This window comes from Phalacrocorax carbo, chromosome 20 (assembly GCF_963921805.1).
Source record: "Phalacrocorax carbo chromosome 20, bPhaCar2.1, whole genome shotgun sequence".
Lineage (NCBI taxonomy): Eukaryota > Metazoa > Chordata > Aves > Suliformes > Phalacrocoracidae > Phalacrocorax > Phalacrocorax carbo.
The window spans coordinates 1,893,427-1,915,467 of record NC_087532.1 but is presented as its reverse complement, the minus strand read 5'-3'; the positions used below and the strand labels follow the sequence as shown (position 1 = coordinate 1,915,467).

At 42.8% G+C, this 22,041-nt stretch overlaps 1 protein-coding gene across 5 annotated transcripts in view; it reads right to left on the bottom strand.

Annotated features, from left to right (window-relative positions):
• Positions 1–9,766, bottom strand: part of MMEL1 (membrane metalloendopeptidase like 1) — a 30,894-nt gene extending 21,128 nt beyond the window's left edge. For 2 of the 5 annotated variants that reach the window (XR_010375815.1, XM_064470219.1), the window contains exons 1-3: positions 8,898–9,765; positions 8,600–8,763; positions 558–617 (exon numbers count right to left, since the gene is read on the bottom strand). Coding sequence is in view for 4 of the 5 variants with exons in the window: in XM_064470219.1 (XP_064326289.1) it covers positions 558–617; positions 8,600–8,763; positions 8,898–8,947 (274 nt within the window). In the remaining variant the exon portion in view is untranslated. Of the gene's footprint in view, positions 1–557; positions 618–8,599; positions 8,764–8,897 lie in introns of all 5 variants that reach the window. The other 3 variants (XM_064470216.1, XM_064470218.1, XM_009509804.2) reach the window with 3 other exon arrangements.
• Positions 9,767–22,041: the final 12,275 nt, after the last annotated feature.

Here is a 22,041-nt window from a genome sequence, read left to right as displayed (position 1 = left end):
CCCGCAGCCCTAGCTTAGGTACCTGCCCACGAAATCGGTGTTTCCAGGGAGCAATCAGGAATGTCTGTGCTGGAGTGTTACCTCTGTTGAGGTGTACAAGTAGATGCCAAAAATAAGGTGAATAGCCCCATGTGTAGAATGCATTCTCTCTGGGAGAAAACTTGGTCCATGGGGATTCTCACGGCACTTCATAGATACAGACCGTGTTGGTCAATCCACATCCTAGAGGCTCAGGCCAGAGCCAGAGAACTGCTGACCACAGACCACACAGGCAATTTTAGTGTGCTATTTCCTTAGGAATGATACTCCTGGTGACAAAGAAAGCATGCAAAGGAGAATAGGGGTGTTTTGCTCAGTGCTTACACACGGAACTGTATTTGAGGAGAGCTGTACTTGCTGCCTTTGACAGTAATAGCAATGTGTATCTAGTCCAAGGGGAAACTCCTTTTCAACTCCTTCAGTCTTAAAGCCTGAACTATTGTTTACTCAGGTTCCGTAGGACCGACAACATGTAAAAACACCACCTCTGCAATAATCATTCATAGTAACGTCATTACCTGCTGTAATGCATCCAGGTGTGGTACATGTGTTGCCTGAATTGGTGCCATAGTGAGTGCCTGCAGGGAGAGGAATAAGAAAGCAGATCAAATTAGTTGTTTTGGAAAGAAATTGTTACCAGTGTCATTCACCAGCAGCCCGGCCTCAGGGACAGCTCTCTTTAGTTTTAGAGCAAGCGAGTGAATATTACTGCTAGTAGAAGATACCAAATGACAAGAGCGAAGAAATCTCTTATCTGCAGGCTTATGAGGAAAATTTATTGGAATCATTATTACAACAGTCTTGACAGGGAATTTTAACTTTCCTGGAAGGAGAATAAGACCAGGTTGGGTTTTTTTAGCTGCTATCTCCACAGTCTTTCTGATACGTACTGAAATGATGAGACCCCTTTCTAGACAATCTACTAAGATGCTTTGAGCATCTGAGCTCTTTCATGATCTTCAAAGTCATCGTGACTGAGAGGTTTAAACGGGGGCAAAAAGTCCATTGCTGGATTACTGATTTCACACTGTTTTGAGTCAAAGAGCAAATTTAAGAAATTATTTTTGCTTCTCTAAGGGGGTGGGGGGCAGGTAACAGGCTTGTGTTTGGTTGAAATTTCAGATGCGCCCTTCAAGGTCACTCCTTGCTGCTCAGCAGAGAGATTGCTCCCTCATCAGGAATGTCTGGGCTGATGAACTAGCGTACAAGGAAGGAGGTGATGGAGCTGTGTTCAAGTCTGCGTTCTGCCATTGAGACGAGCTGGACTCAAAGACGAGTCCCTATCGGTGATCTCAATGCATCTCAGTACTCCAAGTCGCCGATCTGAGCAAGCGTAGTACAGAATGTGCTAAGAGCCAATGGGCATACGAGTATCAGCTGTCTTCATTGTGACATGAGACACCTCTAGCCAAATACAAATTTTGTTGCGTTAAGACCTTGGCTCAGTCCTGTCGATCCCTTTCCTCAGTAGCCTGAAAGAAATCAAACTTAGGAGTTCCGGGGACCTTTATGACGTGCTGGTTTCAGCCTGCAGAGGAGGAGCGATGAGTGATGTGACAAGGACTTTGTGAGGGAGCAAAGGCAGTGAAGCCTTAGCAGGAACGCTTTGCTGTGACTTCTAAAATAGAAGAAAATTATGGGTCTGTATGCTCATTCCAGCAGAAGCTGGAAAGTATTATTCTTGGCTATTTTCTATTTTTGGCCACTTTGTCCTGGTTTGTGAAATTCTTCCGGTGAAGAGTCACCACAAAAAGCCTATGCACTTCTCATGCGTCAGCGGTGAGCTGAAACTGGAGCCGCTCAGTTCTTACTGCACAGCGCTCTCACTGCGCGGTGCTCTACACGAAATATACTGCTGCGAGTCTGGTGGCACCGGCCAGAGAGGTCTTGGTGTGGATTCAGAGCCATAGGTTCTGCTGCAGACTTACACTGAAGCGTTTGTACACGAACACATAACTTTTTTCATGGAGTACTAAAGTGAACGTGTTTGTGGTGCTGGTCACGTCGCTCTCGTGCGCTGCTCGCTATAGAATGGGAGCGGGAGGGATCGAAACCGTGCAGCCTGAGGAGTGGCCTTGGCCCCTGGGCACAAGAAAATCAATTTTGCTGGTTTAATTTCCCGTTTGTGAAACTGGACTAGGTTAGTATCTACTTACGTTAAATAGGGAATTACTTGGTTCCACACTGGAAAACAAAAACTTGTTACCCTTACTTTCCAACAGGGTTACCCATGTTTTTAAACTTCTTTTTTTTGATCCTTATGCTAGAATGTTTGCAGAAAAGAGTTACTAAAAAAATTCCTTCCAATGAAAACAAGTGTTTTACATGAGAGCAAACAAGATTACAGTAATTCAGATAGAAATAAAACAGTAGGAAAGAAAAGAGGGCTTTGAAGTTCATCAGTGGAAGCGACATAAAAAGCCCCCACTGTGATTGGGAATGTAACGCTCAGGGTTCAGCCGAGTGCCGTCGTGCTGCGTGGGAGTAGATCTGCATTAGAATAACTGCATGCCTTATTATAGTTTACTGTGTAGCAATCTGAACATGGGATGCGCAAAAGATGTGTAACAATGTGAAGCTTCACATGGAGGAGTTCAGGGTTTTTTTGGTACCGGATGAAGCTAAGCCCAATCTTTGGAGTTTCTTAAAGTCTTTAAAAATTTAAACAAAAACAGACCAAAAAAAACCCCAAAACAACCAAAACACCCCTAAAAAGCCAGGGTATTTCCAAAAGAAAAAAAAAATCCTTTTGGGGAAAAGAAACCAGTAGTTTAAAGGCACGTGGAAGGTCTCCATAAAGCAGACATCGCAATGGGCAAGGTGAGAAAGAGATACAGCATACTTGTAGTACAGCTGTTTCTCTCATCATTTCCCAGGAACCAGGGAGGGCTCAAATGAAGCCTTTTTTTTTTTTTTTTTTAATCAAAGCTTCTCTCTTTAATATAACCTGACAATGTCTAACTTCAGTTTCTGGGACCCAACTGCTTTCAACAAGATTCTAACTCCCCACATTCAAAAAAGCCCTTATGATTGTGAAATTGTAATCGAGCCGTATAAGCAGGGAAGCCAAATCTGTTTTGAAACCTTGGTGCACACTCGGGGCTCTGAAACTCTGCCACAAAACCAGATAATTAGAAATGGCTGGTGAGGGGCTCTCAGCTTACTTCTGAAAGTGGCCCCTTTGTTTTTTCCATCAATTACCTCTTTTATGCCTCAGTACCGTTCCTGACAAAGAACCAAGCCAACCTGACTCTGTGTGAGATATGACCAACATTGCCCTGTTTTACTTCACAATATATTTATTGGGCCTTTGCTCACTTGACTAAGGCTCTGTCTGCTGCACCTCTTGAACCTCAGATAACTACAAACAAATGTAAAACATACCTTCTAAAGTCTCAGCTAGACAACTCTATGCACTTCATTCTCTCAAACTACTTCGCTAAAAACAATGACCCCAGTTTTCAGTATAAATATAGGCATTTCTCTATGTATTTTTCCTCCGTGGTTAACTCTTGCTGACAGATTGACCTATAATGACATAGAGGCTTCTCCTTTGACATCCACAGACACAGACTGCTGCAAGTAGATACATGGAGGGACAACTCGGGTTGATGTTCTACAAAGCCTAAAAGTTGAAACAAAACAAATTTCTAGCAGGATTTAGATGCATGTGATGGGAAATTCCTGAATGTAAAATCGTAAGTGGGACCTGGGCTCATGTTTGATGATAATGCAAGATATGTAGATAGTGATTTGTAGCAGAGGAAAATCAGCACAGATTGAGCTCTGAATCCCATGTTCCCATGCCTGCATAGAAGTAAATAGATCAGTGGAAGTGTTTGTGGGGAATCAATACTTGTTTCCTCCCCTCAAACCTTACCTCCCACTTCTTCCACAGCCAAGTTCATCTAGGATCTAGCTTCTTACAACATTTCTTCTCTTAAAATGAATCACCCCATTTTCCCACCTCTTTCTTCTGAGATATAACCTTCCTTGGATTTACACTTTAAAACTATCAGAGGGACATCAAGAGAACAGAAATGGGCCAGAAAGATTTCTTCACTGGAACTACTTTGTGTAGTACTGAGTTCCTTCATGGCTTTCAACATTCAGGACCTCTGTAGTACTACCCTTGCGTTTTACTTCATTACGAGAGTCATGCTCTTGCTCTGTTGATAGTCTTGTAAGTAGAAAAGACCCACTGAACGCTCTGCAGGCTGAAGGCTTTCCTCACTTTGTCTGACAGAGCACCATCAGAGAACTGATAAGGGAGTTAAAGCTAAGCTTTAATGACCTTAGCTGTGGGACTGTTCCAGGTGGAAGAAAATGAGGGAACATAAGCACTCTAGACCCTGCTGCAGAGCTGGTCACCTGCAAAATGGCAGAGCTGCGACGTGCGTCAGAACTCCCTGGATTCACTGTAGAGAATTCTGTTGTCTTAATTTGACTTCACAAGAAGCCACCGAACAGTATTACATTTACAGGTCAGCAGCAGAGTATAAGAATAAATTCAGAGATCTGTAGAGCACTGTAGTCCTCTTCAGCACTTCATCTTTTGAAGGGCAATTTTTTTTAAATACAAGTTGCTTTTCACAGCCTTATTGAAGTTCCTTTTTAGACAAGAAAAGTGAATCAAATAATTCTGTACAGCCTCTGAAACATAGAGTTTACATTTCCTGTTTTCCCCCTGCGTGTTTTGAGGACCACAGATGGCTGGGGATGGCACACAGTGGGACAATTAGATCCACAGTAGTCATCAGGCAGTCAAGCGTGAGCTTTACCTTTCAGCACCGTATCTATTTCTGACACACATCATCTGCAGAAGCACTGTCAGCACTGCAAACTGCCTTTGTTGCTGTTTTAACTGTGAATTGTTTGCAAGAAATAATGTAATTGCCACATTTAGCTTCTCTTCCTCTGAGAGGGCTGTCTATCCCAGATGTCAGTGTCTTTGAATGGGCTCCATAACACAAGGGTTTGGTTTTTATTCCACCTTGCTTATGATTTCTTACTGAAGGCTTATCTATAAGCATGGCTGGGACAGAATTTCATGTGAGAATCAGTAAACTGAGGATTTGCCCACTTTTGCAGCCCTGTATGGCCTGTCACGCTACATTCATGATTTACACTCATGTAGCTCCCTCTGAGTAGACTCGAGAAGAGTCTTGCCACCCAAATGTCCCTTCATCATGACTTCTGTGTTAGCTGACACTTCTTTATAATCTCTACCTCCTTTGAATAGATGCCTCATCAACGATCATTCATGAAGTCAAACAATGACTAGGCATCGGTCCAGGAGACAGGCCAGATCTCAGCCACAACCTTCCCTTAGCGTGCCAGAGACCACTTTAGAACTGCCTCCAGTCAGCAGGTTCTTGCAAATCTATTATTCAAGTGCACGTTAATCGCATTCACAGCATAGGAAATGCAGGAGCACAATGTGACTTTTTGAAATCTACTCCCAGAACAAGGTGGTCTTAATCCAAGTGTGGTACTTCTCTTTGTTTGTAGCCTGCCTAAAAGGGTAGAGCATAGGTGCGTAAGCATGCCCTCCAGCTTTATATCAGCCTGTATAATAGATGTGAACAGTGACGACCTCTGGGGACGCAGGCACACACGCACAATCTATCTGCGAATCTTACTTGTGAGAAACCCTGCAAACCTAGAAGCCAGAATAAAATATCAATTAAACTAATAATGTGACTTCTGAGCCGTCAAGACCAGCAATTAGGTGAGAATGGAAGTTGTTTGTAACTAAGTTGTCTGGAGAAGTCACTGACTGCGACTTGATGTGTCAGCTGCAGTAAGTGTTGAAATGTTCTTCAGACTGTAACCTTTCCAACAAGTGATGAGATCTGGAGTTTAGTAAATAGTTGTAGAACATAGCTGAGAAAGAGCTGTGAAAAGGCTGCAAGATGTACGTGTGGGTGTGATGGAAAGATTGAGAGCATGGTGCATTCCGATTCAGAACCAAATTACTTCAGTTCTGTCTGCTTCCTTTCCTATGATCACCCAAATATTACTCTGCTACTCTTCCTATATTTTCTTTTAGCTTATTTAGACAAGGTTTTATGGGTATGAAAACTTCTTTGGATGTCAGAAATCCCCAAACTGCTTCTAGAACTATATAACTGCCTTGCTGTGAGAGCTTCAGTGTTTTTGTTGTCTGGGTATATAGATAAAAATCAGAGTCAGTATTAACATGTATTACAGGCATTATTGCCATAACCAGAGGCCTGTTTCACGCACCACAATGCTTTTCTGCAAGCTGTACACAAGCAGAACAAAAATATGCTCCCTGAACCACAAAGCATATGTATACCTTCGTATATAAAAAAGGAGAGAACATAAGGGAAGATGGGTAATCCTTTTAATTTTCCATTAGCTGAACAGATTTATTTTTCAGAAGCCTGCCTGGGTAGTGTCATCCTGATAAAGGTCATACGAAGATGAAGTGGCAAATCTGAATCTGCTCTTAGTAAACAATCCAGCATCCCATACACGTTTCAGAACTAACATTTGAATGAAATTAGAAATAAAGGAATCCCAAGGCAAGGATAACATTATTGGTTCTATCACAAGAATGCTGCTCAGCTACATCTTTTTTCCCTGTTGCTGTGTAGGCTTTATACTTATGTAGCTTTGAGCAACGTGTGCTTTTCACTTGGTAAGTCTAAGAGAAACTTAAGCCTTTTGCCTGAGCGCTGGGTATGGGCCCAGATGTAACATCAAAACAGAACCAAGTGGAGTATTTGGGCAAAACTTTTCAAGCCAAAAAACGTTGCTGTTGGGCAGGAACCTTCACTGGTTGCACTGAGGAGCTCTTGCTTTCTCTGTGTTAGACCCAGGTAGTCCATAGAGACACTCATCTAAAAGATAGTGTAGACTAAAGTTGCTGCTGCTCAGTTCCTACCTGTGAATTACCCAAAGCTCCTGGCTGTTGTAGGGTATGACTGCATCTTGGTGTCCTCTGTTGCCATAGTTCAACTATGTACGCTTAAATGTAAACTGAGAGAGGGAGACGCTGGCTCTAGGTCAGTGCTGAACACAGTCCTTTAAGGCATGAGAAAACAGCCAGGAGGAGCTGCACGCTGTGCAGGATAAGCAGCGTATCAGCTCCGCAATCACTTCCCACAGGAACGTCTGAATCTGGGAAACATTTCCAATGAAAGTTTAATTGCTGATATGAGCCTGCAAAAATATTTAGATTTTGGAACTGCTTTCTCACAGATAAGCCTTTCATCCCAAAAGTGTGGTAGTTAGCACTTCCTTTACACGCACAGACTCTTCCCATGGATTTGGATGAGACACCAACACTTGGGCAAATATTATTAATACCTGAATTCTGATTTGCCTGAACCCAAGAAGCAAGATGTAGAGCAGATTTCTCAAATCCTTTATGCATGCAAGCAACAAAATTCTGCATTGATCAATATTTTGATGCTGAAACTCCTACCCTAGACCTTGCTCAGGAGAATTTTTTTTTCCTTCTGTCTCCTGAGCTAATAGAATAAATATAAGTACCTTTCTGGTAAGTGTTAAGAATACCAAGTACTCAGAGACCTCATCTGACACTGGAACAAATGCTGGTAACGTTCAATTGCCAGTAGCAAAAGGAGTAAACAATAAAAAGGCTTTAATTGTTACTCAGAATTGTGCAGTGTTGTACTTACAAGTGCTGAAGAAAGCAGTTCACTCTAGGCAGGGAATGCAGAGACAATGTAAGGAGAAAACAAAGCCTTGCTCCGGTTTTGCTATTCATACGTCTTAGCTGGATTCTCTAGTGTTTTAGCAAAGCTCTGAACCCAAGAGGCATTCATGGAAATGACAAACATGAGGCAGGTGCTGCTACCAACCATGCAGACTGCTTCACAGGATTTTTAAATAGGACTTTGCATTTGCTGCGCTAGTGGAAAAACTTAGTTTTGAGCGTAAGCGTGCTCTGCAGTTAACGTTTAGGCAAAGCACCTCGAAGTAATATGCCTTGGTGTCAGGTTCCCGGCACGACATTTCCATGAAAATCACTGAACCAAAGCTCACCTAGAGATCAAATTGCCTGATGAAATAGTAAAAAAGTCTCCCTTTCCTCAGCAGCACGCTGTCATCTTTTTCTTTCCTTTTTTTTTTTTTAAAAAAGCGCTTTCCCATTGTAACAAGCAATCTCCCCTTCAGATCTCCTAAGCAGCTGTTGCTTTCTAACTCCTCACAATAATGAATCTTGACTCAGACTTCTATAAAATAAGGAAATGTCGAGCTTTACACACAGACGCACGCTTTCCCCTCTAAAATACTGCAACATTTTTTCACCTTGTCAACACAATGTTGAATTCGGTAAAATGCATAGAATTAAAACCATAGACTCTTACGTCACATAATTTAAAAATGAAATAAAATCCAACACAACCCTCTCTGTGCATGAGCTGGGAACAAGGCAGAGATGCCACGTCTCTCACAGAGGTGACCTCCCCGTCTCCCCGTATTTTTGTTTTCATTTAGCTCTGCAAAAAGATTTGTATGTTGTTTGCAGAGGGAAGAGGAGAATTATTCACAGGTTCCTTACCTCTGCTGCTGGCATACAGGATCACCAGGGCGACCACTGCACAAGTCATGAGGAGCAGCAAGACAGCCAGACCGATTGCCACAAAGCTCCAGGATTTCTTCCCAGATTTTGTTGATTTTTCCACAATATCCATTTGACTTTCTGATTTCCCCATTATTGTAACTCTAAATTGAGGAGGGGAGGGTAAAAAATTATTAACAGCACAGCTAAATCAATATAGGGATAAATGCATGACAAATCAGTGAGAAAAAACGAAGCAGAATAAAAGCAAAGATAAAGAAAACTTCCAAATTATTACATGTATCTGTCCATTTGATTGTCCACAGATTTGCCAACCTCATTCTCCATCTCCCGTGCCTAGCAGGTTGCCTGCGCCCTGGGTGTGCTGCGGGGGGCTGCTCTGGGCTACGCTACCCGAGGCTCCCAGTGGTGCAGTGTCAGAACTTCAGGAGCCTGCTTTGGGGAAGTATGGAACAGTCTCATGACCAGGTTGGGCAACTCCTTTCTCCCAAACAGGGAAGGAGGGGAAAAACTGCCTCTTTCCACTCCCCACTTTCAAAAGTGTCTTGCCGTCTCAAAGAATTTTCCTCTTTTCCCACTGTGGATACGAGTAGGTCTGCAGGGCTCTGTTAACAGCAGTAGAATCCAAACGGAGATCCTTCCAGGTGTGAGCGCCTTTGAGCTGTGTCTGCTCTGTCCTTAGCACAGATGAAGGGTTTGGGAAGTAGAAGGCTCCTAGAACATGTGCCAGCTCCCAGGTCTGCAGGAGTCTGTGACCTCCAGCTTCGTGGTCTTCTCAGAGCCATGCTCAGACTTGGGAGCTCAGCCGTGTGCAGTTCCCAGCTCCAGGCAAAAGCTCCTGAGCAGCAGGGGGAGGAGGGGTTGCATCGCAGCAGCAGACAGGGCTGTGCACTCGGAGCCTGCAAGCAGCACAAGCTCCGCTCTGCTGCAGCTTCTCCTAAGTTTCCTCTAGCTTTCCTGAAATCCGCCGCCAGGTTGTTTGGCTGCTGTGCCCGCAGACGAAGCGTGAAGTCAAAGTGGTGCAAACCTATTGAAAGCCTCTGGCTCTGAGAGTGCTGGCAGCTTTTGGGTGCAACATATGGGAACAGTTTCCTGTTTGAAAACACCGATTTATAGAGCGTTGCAGGCTATGCGCAGAAGTCTTTTATGCTACTGATTGGAAATCTTTCTGGTAACAACTAAGAAAGGCAGTAAAACCAAGGGCAGGATAGGCATGTGATTTCCCTTGGGTTTTGTTTTATTCTTTTCCAGAACTGACTGTGGAATGAGGGAGAAGCAGGTTGGGTTGTGTCATCGTCCCTGTTTCCCGCCCCCCCCCCCCCCCCCCCCCCCCCCGCCAGTCCCGGCTGGTTTATTGAGCTAGTGTAGCTCGCTGCCAAAGTTCACGCTGTATAAATTTTAAAGTTGGTACCTCTCTCGACCTGAGTGCTTCAGCAGCACTCCAAGCTTTGTGTGTATCCAGGAGGAAGCGCTGAGAGCAGAGCAGGGGTTTCTTTGCGGCAGCCCTGTTTACTGGGAACGCACACGCAGAACGTTCCGACAGTGCGAACGCAGACCTGCTTCTGTGAATGGGGCAGGGAACAATGAATGCCGGTTTCTTCTGCCAGGAGCCTAAGACTCCTTTTCTAGTCAGTGCTCTGCCTCAAAACCCCTATGAGAACTTGCCTTTTTATTCACAGTCATGTTATCTTAGGCTTCTGTCAAGTGTGAAGGCAGCTATTCTCATCCCCCCATCTGAGGAGGAGTATAAATACACAAAGATCTGACAGAAATCAAGGCACTTGCAGATCCTCTGTGTCCATATGTGAAAACTAGCTACAGAAGGGAAGGTTGCTTACAAGGACAAACCTACATATCTAACGATGAGTTAAGTGATCTCTTATTTCTGTTTGCAGGAAGTTCTACATCTAACAAATGATTAGTTTCCTGTGAATCTTGCTTATTGCTGAACAGTTTTATTGTTGCCTGTCAGCGTAGCTGGCTCTGAGGAAGGTCTACCTAGTTAAGGTCCATAATAGCGCGACAGACAAGCACCCCACAGGATTTAATGTAGTTATTCTTGTAACACGGCTATAAGATACCGAAGGGTGTTATTTTGGCTATTTCAGAGGTGGAGAATCCAGATGCCAAGAATCTACGGGCTTTGTTCCTCCTGCTCTCTGCGCATGCCTGTTGTAGTGTGACTAACGCGGTCCCCGAGGCCAGGAGTGCTCTGAGCGACTCAGGGTGCCTGCTACTCAGGGTGCAGGCCCTAGCCCCCCCAGGCAATCAAGAGACAGAGGACTTGCAAAGTCCTGAGTAACATCTGTCATAAATTATTTGAGCATGGCCCAAAGCAACTTAATTGAGGTCACACGTGAGCACCAAGAATGTAGCTCTCTCTTATGTCCCCTAGAAAATTCAAAGATTCCCTCAAAAAGCATTAATCTAATCATAAAGAAAACACTTTTTTTCCTTAAATTTTGGGAGGAAGTGGGAACTATATCAAGAATCTTTTTCTGCATCTGTAGTGGCGCCGCCTTCTTGTAGAGCCAAGGAAAAGATGCACCGTTTCCAATAGGAAGTACAAGGGACTTTGGGCGTAGCAATGGCATTGGCTTGCATTTTCTAAAGGTTATGTTAGGCCAATCTGAACATTAGACTGGAAGGTCACCAGTGACAAATATTTCGTATTTCTATTACTCTTTCAGTTTAGCTCTGAAGTAAACTGCTTGGTATTTGTAATGAAAACACTTTACGTGTGCCGCTTCTCAGGCGCGTATCAGTGACAAATGGTTTAGGTAGTGCTGAGGCTGTTTGGGTTAGAGAATGGCAGAAAAGGGAGAAAATGGATTAGTAAGCTTATCATGTTCCTTCAGGTCCTGCTTTAAATTATCTTTTTACCTGTTTTTCTACACTAAGTCAGCATCTGGGTGAGCAATAGCAGTGCACAGCCCAGAGCAGTCAACCAGAAGTTTGCAGCTGTCGCGATGAAGTAAAGCAAGTGCCTGACTACTAATACAATTTCCTATTGGGAAAAGTTGTTTTTGTCCTCTTAAGATTAAAATTTAGACTGACTGGCAAACACAGCATATAATTTAAGTGTCTTAGGTATATGTACACATTGCCTTTTCCAGGCAAGTATAACCAAGTCACTTGGAAGCCAATAGGATGTGCCCGACAGCGAGGCAGGGCCAGGCCAGGCTCTGAATGCGATCAGAGCGGCCCGTAGGCTTAGGAGTAATTGTTGCAGCTAATGAACATCCCATCAGTGTGTGCTCTCAGACAATTAAATTATGCAGAATATACAGAAAGCAGATGGTGAAATCCCATGTGCTTGGACCTCAGGCAGCTGAAATTGGTGGTTGTTCTTAAGGTACTGGTGAAATAAACCACTGGCGCTTTTGCTGATGAAATACATTGGAAAAAATTTGATGTGGACATTCCTGAGGAGAATCCTTTCGTACCTTTTAACCTGGAAGGAAATATTTTCTTTTCTTACTTGATGCATCTGTTGGCAAGTTATCCCCGAAGGAGGGGCACGCAGAGCTATCACTAAGGCAGTCAAGGGAGCTGTAATCGCGTGAGAGTGCAGATTTGTGCCCCTAGTGCAGACGTGCTGAGGCTGGGAAGACCTCAATATTTTGTAAAGGACTTTTATGGGGGGGAGAGGATCTTGTGACATGATACGTTTCTAGTTCGTGCTGAAGTTTGTGAGGGGAGATGAGCTATAAAATACACCTTGATAGACACAGAGTAATACTAGACAGTATGATTCTAAGAATGATGTATCTTGTTTTTCTCAGATGTTTCTCTTCATGATGGGAAATCCGGTAACAAGTATTTAAATTGCTGTGCTGTAAGAAAGGTTTTTTTTGGAAAAAAAAAATAATAAAAAAAAGAGGTGCTTCTCTGCTGTATGAGGAGAAGCACCAGCAACTGCAAAGGACATATTTGCAGAATCATTAATTTTGATTGTCTTGAGCAACTTTGTGTGGTCACTGAAATAGAGCAATCTGTCATTTTGACAGTCCTTCGCTAGTGCAGTGAGGTCCCCGTTCTGTTCATGGCTTCTTAGGGGAAAGACGTATTTTGGTTTCTGGTACAGTCTCAGTATCACCTTGTAGCCTTTATGGCAAGGAAGAAGTGATGATGCAAAGTTGAAGTGCGTGTGGGCTTTTTTTTTTGTGATTTTTTTTTTTTGTAAATCTCACATTCAAATAAATTATATCTTTTTTTATCTTCTGCAATGTATTTCAACCAGGTATTGCTACAAGAAGTTCAGTTCCTAATGCAGAAACTGAGGCACAGGAGTGTTGTGACTTGTCAAAGTTACAGTGGCAGTCATCGCCTGCAGTTTTCCTTTACTTCCATCAGCTGATCCAGGTCACGATCCATTAGACCTTTATTTTACAAATTTTACATAACCTTATCTTACATATTTTACATACGCTTATTTTACAGTTTCTTCCAGGGGTTTTCAGTTATTGGAAGACGTGCTCTTTCCCCAAAGCAACGTAGATGCAAAATATACGAAGCAATGAGGTATTTGCTGTTTGTGTTGGGCTACTTTGAAAGGATTTTTCCCTTTTTGCTTGCTTTGTAACTAAAGCAGGTTCTTCTGTTACTGGAATTTGGATTTGTAAGAGCCTGCAATGGCAGAGTTGCAGTTTAAAAAAGCCTCAAATCATAGATTTTCACACTTGGATCCTGGCGGGGTGGGGCTTGGGTAGCCAATGTGGATAACTGCCTCCTTTTAGGGTGTTCTTACCATGAACTTTAGGACCCCTTGTATGACTATTTACTAAAGAGGAGCTTCCTCAGACATAAGGCGTCCCAAACCGCGCAGAACTATTACAGTTCCGTATAGAGAGAGGGAGCTGGTCTGGAGTTTTTATGCAATGCTTTTCTTCTTGGGAAAGTTTCTCAGTTCTGGGAGGAATGTATGGTCAGAGAGCTCCACCCTGAACAGCAACCAGGTGAGCCACTGCCTCACGTGCCTGGAAGACTGTACTGGATTCAGTGCCGTGAACATTTTTGCTTTCATGTTTCCCTTGGAGAACCAGGAATAACCATGGCTATACCTGGGCCACTGTGCTGGGAGAAGATAGTATTCAAGGATACTACTACCTTTGTCAGAAGTTTGGTTGCTATGCCTTAGTAACCTGCAATGTCAAACTGACCTTCAGCTCTTCATTGAGAAGGAACTGATTCTAAAAACTGTGAAGGGTTGTGCATTTTTTTTTCTCTGCATATGTTTGCTTTGCTATCGGTGATGTGTAGCTCAGAAACCCTGTGCTAGGATTATATGAGAACATATTACCTAATTTACTTCCCTGCCATCCTGAGGTCTGGCATGGTCTTTCCTCAGTGCTGACTATGACCTTCTCCCAACAACTTATTCACATAGCCCTAAGACAATTTGTTGTGTCTAGTATTGATGTAACTGAATGTGCTGAGTCATCGGAATAGGTTTTCCAATGGTGGCTGCTCTCTGTGTACTCCAAGAAAATCAGGGATTGCATGAACAGGGTAGTTATTCCCCAGCCAGTGCTCGGGTGTTCTCCCGCAGGTATTAAACAGATACATCAAATGTAAAAAACTCAGTGTCCTAAGCAATCAAACCCAAACGGGACGTGGCACTGACTTCATCCTTAGTATGATGTGTCTTAAGTATTGTTGCCATGGAAACAAGGTAGCCTTCTCGATCTGTTACACTTTGTATCTCCTATTAACTGATCCATACCAAGATGCGAGAGAAAAACCACATACCTCTGGAGGCCAGGGCTTTGTACTTTGCCCTGAATGCTCTCTCAGTGCAAAAAGTCACATATAAATCTTGATTTTAGGCAGTCATCCAAAGCCTTCCAAGTGATGTGGGCATGCGACTTCTGTCAGGACATCACTTCCATACGAGGTGGTTAATGCAGCGGCTTTTGAAGGGCTCTGACGGGCTGGCCTTGGCAAGTACCTGCGGTGTGACATTCCACAAGAACTCAGGGTAACTCCTAGTGGAGGGTGATGTGGCTGTGGTGTAGAACTTTTCTATAAATTTATTCCCCTGGAACGGCTAAACCTTCTGTTCTGGGTATTGCAAGCACATCCAAGTGTGAAGAGCTGTTTCTGCTTTGATGCAGCAGCGCCACTGTCAAACCGGCATAATGCAGATGCAGCTTCCAAGGAAGGACTGGAAAGGACCCTGCACTTCATCACGCAACAATGTCTCTGAAAATTCAGCACAAATCTTGCAGAAAGGGCGTTGCTTTAGTACTGGTTGATCGTATGTTTTGATTCTGGCTTTAGAAATGAGAACTGATTAGCTGGAAAACTTCTCTTACTGCTTCATTCCCCAATTCTATAATGTATGCACATATACAAGCACCATACATAGATAGGGATTTTTGACTCACACATGCAAAAAGAAGGACACTGCAAAATCTAGCAAGCAAAAATTTTGCAACGTGTCTTAGATGGGCAGTTTTCTTCCAACAGTAATTCAACAAGAATTGCTCTGTGGAAAAGATAGTTTTCCTCGTCTCTGATACCAACCGCAAAAGCAGCTTGTTTTGCAAAGTCACCCACAGGTGAGAACACAAAGACAGGCAGTTTACCAGTGAATTTCATACTTTTTTTTTGTCCTACATGTCTGCTTTTTTCCATTCTGATTTCTTTCTGAACCCTTTCCTCTTTCAACAGAGGAGAACACAGCAATATGGAATACTGCGTTCTATTTAACTTATGAGAGTTTTAGGACTGGGTGACACTTCATTCTAGTGGGGGCACAACAAGGAATGAAAGTGAATGTGCTAAAAGCCAAAGAACATATCTTATGCTACCTTGCAGTGCAGCTTTGCGTTTCACTTTGATTCCATTGCTTTGGATTCTGCTACTGATGGATAACAAATATTTCTCACTCAGAACAGATGGGGCAGTTAAGAGTGGATTTTTTTAAACATGTGAACTCTTCATTTTTTTTTTTCCTTTCAGTCAGTTTTATTCACCATGTACAACCCAGCAACTGTTTCTATCCCCATATCATGGTAGAACAGCAATACCAGATCTGAAACCACTTGCATGTGAAATATTCCACATTTCTTCTTTAGTGCAGATTACAAATTACCACCTCCTCTGCGTCTATGTGTGTGCGTGTGTGTGAGGAAGGCAGGGGTATGGGGAGTAGCTTCAAAACTCTTCAAAGTGACTGCTTAAAAACTCTTTTGTTGTTTACCTCTGTCTTTAGCACAATAAAAAACCACTAGTCTGGAAAGATAGCTAATCTCTGTTGTGATCGGGGTTTCAATGTTCAAGTTACACACATACAAAGATATATTTCTTCTGTATATATGAGTTAATCTAAATAGGAAAACTCCCCTGAACCAAGATTTATAATGCATGTCTAAAATTGTCAGATTTACTATCAGCATCCCTAGTTTGGTTTAGTAACGAGGACAGCATGCACTGTTCCACTACTGTCCAACGCTAGTAAATGTCTTCATTAACCTCAGCCTAAGCAGTTGCTTTCTGAAGAGTGAAAGGAGTATTTAAGAAACTGCTATAGAAATGAATCTAGTATATGCATTTACCTTAAATACAGAAGACAATCTGAAGCTATAGGGTGATATTAAAAGAAGAGAAAACCAAACAGCCTAGCCCCCAGTAAATCAGCCCAATGAATGCCTCCAGGACAACAGCTGGATGCTACCCTTTGATTTATTGTAGCAGGGATGCCGGCTACGGAGGATAACTCATTGTGCTCACAAATAGTGGGTTTGTCTTTGAGAGGCAGTGTAACCCTGTCATCTGTCAACTAGCATAAAAAAAATAAAAATCAGCACTCAAATATCTTCCTATAGCTGGTTGGCTACCAGAGGTGTGTAGTGTAAATAAGTCCTAGCAGGTGCACATCCAAACCGGCTCAGAATTGGGAAAACCTTGAAGTTTAGATGATGTTTCAAAACTCTTCATCCACCCTCCCTTTAGAGATAATGATCCTTTGAACATCATCAGCAGAAAAAAATACCAGACGTTGGTGGCATTACATGTAAAAGGCATGCAATGGTCTCTGCAGTGAATTCCTAAATGCATGCACTTCGCACAGAGAAGCAGGTAAAAATGTGAAGTTGTCTTACCTCTGTCTTGTGGAGAATGTTTTTCAGCTGCAGAGGTCAGGTGGCTTGTGTGGTTTCTGGGAGGTAATTGGCATGTTTATGTTTTCTGGCAGTCACGAACAAATGCTTATTCATGTTATCAGCATCGATTTCTTTAACAGGCTCTCCCCAGTAACGGTCTTGCAAACTACTGTGCCTAAATCTCCCTCTCTCTTTCCCTCATACCTTCACTCTCACACACAGGTGGCTTAGAATGCCCAACGAATTAAATGCTCTGCTCAGAGACTTATCAGGGAGAATTAACCCCTTCCACCACACTTGAAATCAGTTGGTTTTATACCTAGACTGGAAAACAGACTGTGCAGCAGGCACAAGCAATGCTGTCCGTAAGTGGACAAGACCATTTCCTAGCGTGTTAGCATGTAGAAAAGTCTCTCCTATTACAGTAATTCATTCTTAGGCAAGTTCTCATTTTACATTACATGCTTTACTTCTTTTCCAAGACATTTTTCAAGTATCTATGGCAGGAGGACGACTTCTGGAAGGCAGCGTCTCATTTTCCATACACTTAATTTCAGTACAGTGATGAATATTGCTATTACTTTTTTAATGACACAATGTTTTAAAATTATATGCACACGACTTAAAAGGTATATTTTTGCATTATTTTGCTGTATGGGAAGATGGATTACAAACAAAATGAATTTAAGATATTTTACTTGAAATTGTTTTCAGCTACAGAGCACATACAAATTTCAGCTGTAATATCCATTAAATATACTGTTTATATCTTGCAAATGACAGAAGATCGTTCCATTTTTCAAGGAAAGATATTCAGACTAGTCGGAAAATTTAGAGTATATAACCATAGTCATATGCGTTTAGACACCATGCATATATCGTTTAATTGAACTTAAAAGACCAAAGTGTAAGATCCTCTTCAGTAAATCATTACACTTGGTTTGGGCAAGTCTGTCGATGGTGTGAAGTCCTGAATTATCAGAATGCTTATAAATATGCTTAACTTCCAGTGAACTTCCCCTTTTCACCCATACCTTACCTCTTTCTCGCATGCCCACTGACAATTAGGACGCTGTTGTGGAAGCTGGAAGGTTTGCGTCATTCAGTCTGAAGATGTCTTGAACTCGCATCCTGAATGAACTGGTGGTTGTGTGGGAAGTGTCTGTGGCAGTGCCAGGAGCTGGAGGACAAAAGAAGGTAGAGCGGTCTGGTCAGTTCTTCTGCATAGTAACTGCTGGAGGTGCCTTACATTAGTAATGGTCCCTGGCTCTGGAGATGCAGAGAGGTACCTGACTGCCCACTAGAAAAGGATTCGGGCTCGAGATGCACCTCTGTGGTTGGAGTTTCCCATGAGGTACTACGTGGTTGGCATGCGGTTCCCTCTCAGAAGCATGCACTACAGGGTGCCTAAGCGGCACGTGGCTTCCAACGTACAGCAAAGACTCTGGGGATGAAGCTTAGGCAGTGTCATGCCTATAGGAAGGTATCTAAATGTTTTTATTGCTTCTTAACCCTTGCCACTGTCAACAAAGTAAACACCAAGTCTGTACCAGTGGGCTGCATACTGTGGCGTGCCCAGGGTGCTCTCTTGCTCCTGCCGAGGGCTGAGCTCTGCCTTTTCTTGTGCCAGAGGCAGTTGTACGAATAAACAAGTGGGTATCAGACACAGAACAGAGGGGTGACCTTTACCAGCACTGCTGACTGGGGAGAGGGTTTGCTGACAATCTGCAGCTCTCTTACAATAATGTAAAATGTAAAAATGTCATCTTCAAAGCACTTCGTACCCAGAACGAAGAGATACTGACAAGCATCTGAAATAGAGTATTATCCCCATTTTACAGATGAAAGTAAGTCACACAGAGAATCAAAGTCAAGATTAGATTAACAGACATTGATGCCAGAGGAGCTATTATGTCCTGTCTGGCATCTGGCAGAAGAGAGCAGAGAATTTCACGCGGATTACTCCATTAAATCTATAACCTCTGTTTGGGCTTAGAAAAAGACCTCCAGAGCTGACATAGAGACACTATGCTAGCTTTACCTAAGTTGCTTGCAGGGTGCTATTGGAAGTTTGCATCATATTCCAGTGTGACTTTATTTAGCTTCTAGCTGCCTCATCTAGATTTTTTGAATAGCATTCTTTTTGAGGCCCCCATATTGCCTAAAATCTCCTTTGCGTTTCTGCTACCTAGAGATAATTATAAAGTTGCTACCTTCCCCAGGATAAGCTGGCAACACTGAGTTTATTCCTTTAGTCTACATGTTCTTAACTCATTCTTTTAGGGAACAGGACTTAGGCTTTTCAAAATTTAAAAAAATGCTAGGTAATGTTTAGAAAGTGTCCATAGTATTTACTGTTAATTTCTTCTCTCCCACCTTGTCTGTTTTATTTCTCTGCTGTATTTTTTAAAACATTTTTGGCCCCTATTGCAATGCCTATATTATGAGGATTTTTGGAAACAGGAGAGGTCCAGTGTTTGTAGAATTAGAGGCTTCATTAACCGGGCCTTGCGTGCATTGCTATTTGTGTATAACACAACAAAAATAACAGCAATACAATCAACCTGAGAAACCTTAACCCTACATTTGATGCTCAGGTGACTGATCATGGACTGTTAAAAGGCACTTTTCTGATAAAATTACTACTTAGTTTAGCTTAGCTTAAAGCAAAACTCCTAATCTTACCTCTAGGACTCTTATCACTTCACGTATTTGTTGAACAAACTTCTTAGATGTCTATGAATTGAGTAAGCTGATGTCCCTATGAGTTTGAAAAGTCTAGAAAAGAAATAATTTCATAAATGGCAATAAATGTTAGGGAATGGAGAGGACAATTGTAAGGGAAGCTCCTGGGAGGAGCCTCAGTCAGTAACCGGCTTACGCACACAGACTGGAGAAGGGCCATGATGACTCAAGGGCTGGAGAACCTGCCCTGTGAGGAAAGACTGAAGGAGCTAGGTCTGTTCTCTCTGTAAAAGGGAAAGCTCAGGGGGTACATCATCACAGTAAGCCAGTACTTGAAGGGTGGCTACAAAAAGGACAGAGGCTCTCTCTTCTCAAGGAGCTGCATGGAGAAGACAAGGAGCAACGGGTGCAAGTTGTACTGGGAAAGGTTTCATCTCGATACAAGAAAGAATTCCACCACCCCACTCCCCCCAGTGAGAACAATCAATCACTGGAACAGCCTCCCCAGGCACGTGGTAGAGACCCCATCGCTGGAGGTTTTCAAGATGCGATTGGACAGGGTGCTAGATAAAAGATGTGTAGATGTGGCACTTCATGGCGTGGTTTAGGAGATGTGGTAGTGTTGGGTTGGGGGTTGGACTTGATGATCCTAGAGGTCTTTTCCAACCTTAATGATTCTATAATCTTGTCTAGGCTCCTTTCCCATGAGAGGTTGGCTCAGATAATCTTTTGAGGTCCCTTCCAACCTGGGCTGTTCTATGATTCTGTGAAAAATGCTTTGTGGATAGGAATTGGCTTAAGCGTGTGCTTAAAAGGTGTGTGGAATCAGGTCTTGGAAGCCAAACCCATCGTGAGTTACACTCAATTAGAAGTTTCCCTCTTGAGAAGTGATTTGGGTCTCTCAAAATGACAGTCTATTCTAAACTGTCAGTTCTGTGGCATTTCCCTCTACATCTCTACTTGATGCGTGATTATATTGCAGTTCATCATTCAGGTTTATTAGGAGACTTAATTGGATTGCATTAGCTGGCATTTAAGCCATCCAAAACAGCTGAGAATGCAATCAATGAAAACACCCAAACACATTAATGATGCAGACACGGGGCAATTTATGTAGATGGCTAATTACCTGTTTTCTCCAGTAAGTAGTTTTTATTGCCCAAGAATGGACAAATGATGCACGAGAAGAAAAGCAACAGCATTGCAAAAATACTGTTGGCAAATCTGGAAAAAAAAAAAAAAGCAAGCTATAAAGGTTTCTATTGTTAAAACTCTATACTAAAAGAACAAACCCTACACCATTACCAGTGCTCAGAGCTGGTCCTAATATTGTAAGATTATAATGTGACTTTTAGAGAACCTATTGAGGGTATTACCAGTATTTGAATGTCTTATAATATGACATCTGAGGTTTCTAAGCAATCAAGATGCTCCATGAGATGGTCATTTTGAGTGGAGAAATACTAATCACTGTCAGTTTTTCATTTCATCCACTACTGATCTGCATCTAAAAATGTGGTCCCCTTGTGACTTCAGATCCCTGTACATCACGCTACGTGACACCCATGAAGCAGATTTGCTCGGTTGCACTAGGCGTACGCAGCACTGACCTGGAGATGAAGTACAACTGAGGGGCATAACAAACTGCAAAACAGGAATGGAATGGAATCATTAACATCCTCCTGTGCTTCCTGCTCCCTCCTACACTCCCCCTCTGGCTTTACAGCTAAATTTTCTCATTTACTGTGACACAGCTCAGGAATGACACATGCAAGCTTATTATCAGATACTGTACTTAATTTCCTTTACAGTCTGTGGGGAAATCCTTATGCTGGCTTATTCTCTGTAACTCTTGACTTTTTGGAATCGTGTAGGGAACATATAAATACAAAAATGATCGGGTTGGATGGTAAGACACCTAAAGCCACAGCTAATCTGGCAGGTTAAACTCAGTCTTGCCTTGTACGCAGAACAAGTACTCAGTGGTTCTCAGGAACACAGACTAGGCTTGTCAAGGCCTCAGGGAGGTTTTGGCCATGCATCATATGCCCAAAATAGTCTGGAAATGAAATTAATTGAAAACGGAATAGTTGCACAGGTCTTAGATGTGTTGGTTGTACATCTATATCGAGGTGTGGTACCCAGAGGGTCAGTGGCACCAGGGTATGACAAAAGGGAAGGCCAAGAGTGGGCATTGGCCACTGACCAGAACAGCAGCCCCATGGTTTCACTTGCACCCCTATTGCCAGCCCGGTGGTGAGAAACTGAACGTTATATCACTATGATCATGATTGTCTCCACTCTCTCCTGACATATCTTTGGGACTGGCTTATGTTCTCTAAGCTTGCCATTTGAGATGGCAATTTGTTCCCCACCTGTCCATATCCGGTCTCAACTGCTGAATGCTACAAACAGCAATATCATCCTGTGTTTGTCTTCTACCCTCCCAGCACTTCTGTGACCAAATAAACCACTGGTCCTGTGCTTGGGGTGTCAGAGTTGTACACGTCTGTGAGGCAGGTGCTGGTCTGCAGTATCCTCTGGCGTCACACAGAACAAATGAATATGAAAAAGTCATTCCTGGAACCCAGAGCAGGAGTAGGAGGAGAAAGAGCCTTCTGAATCCCA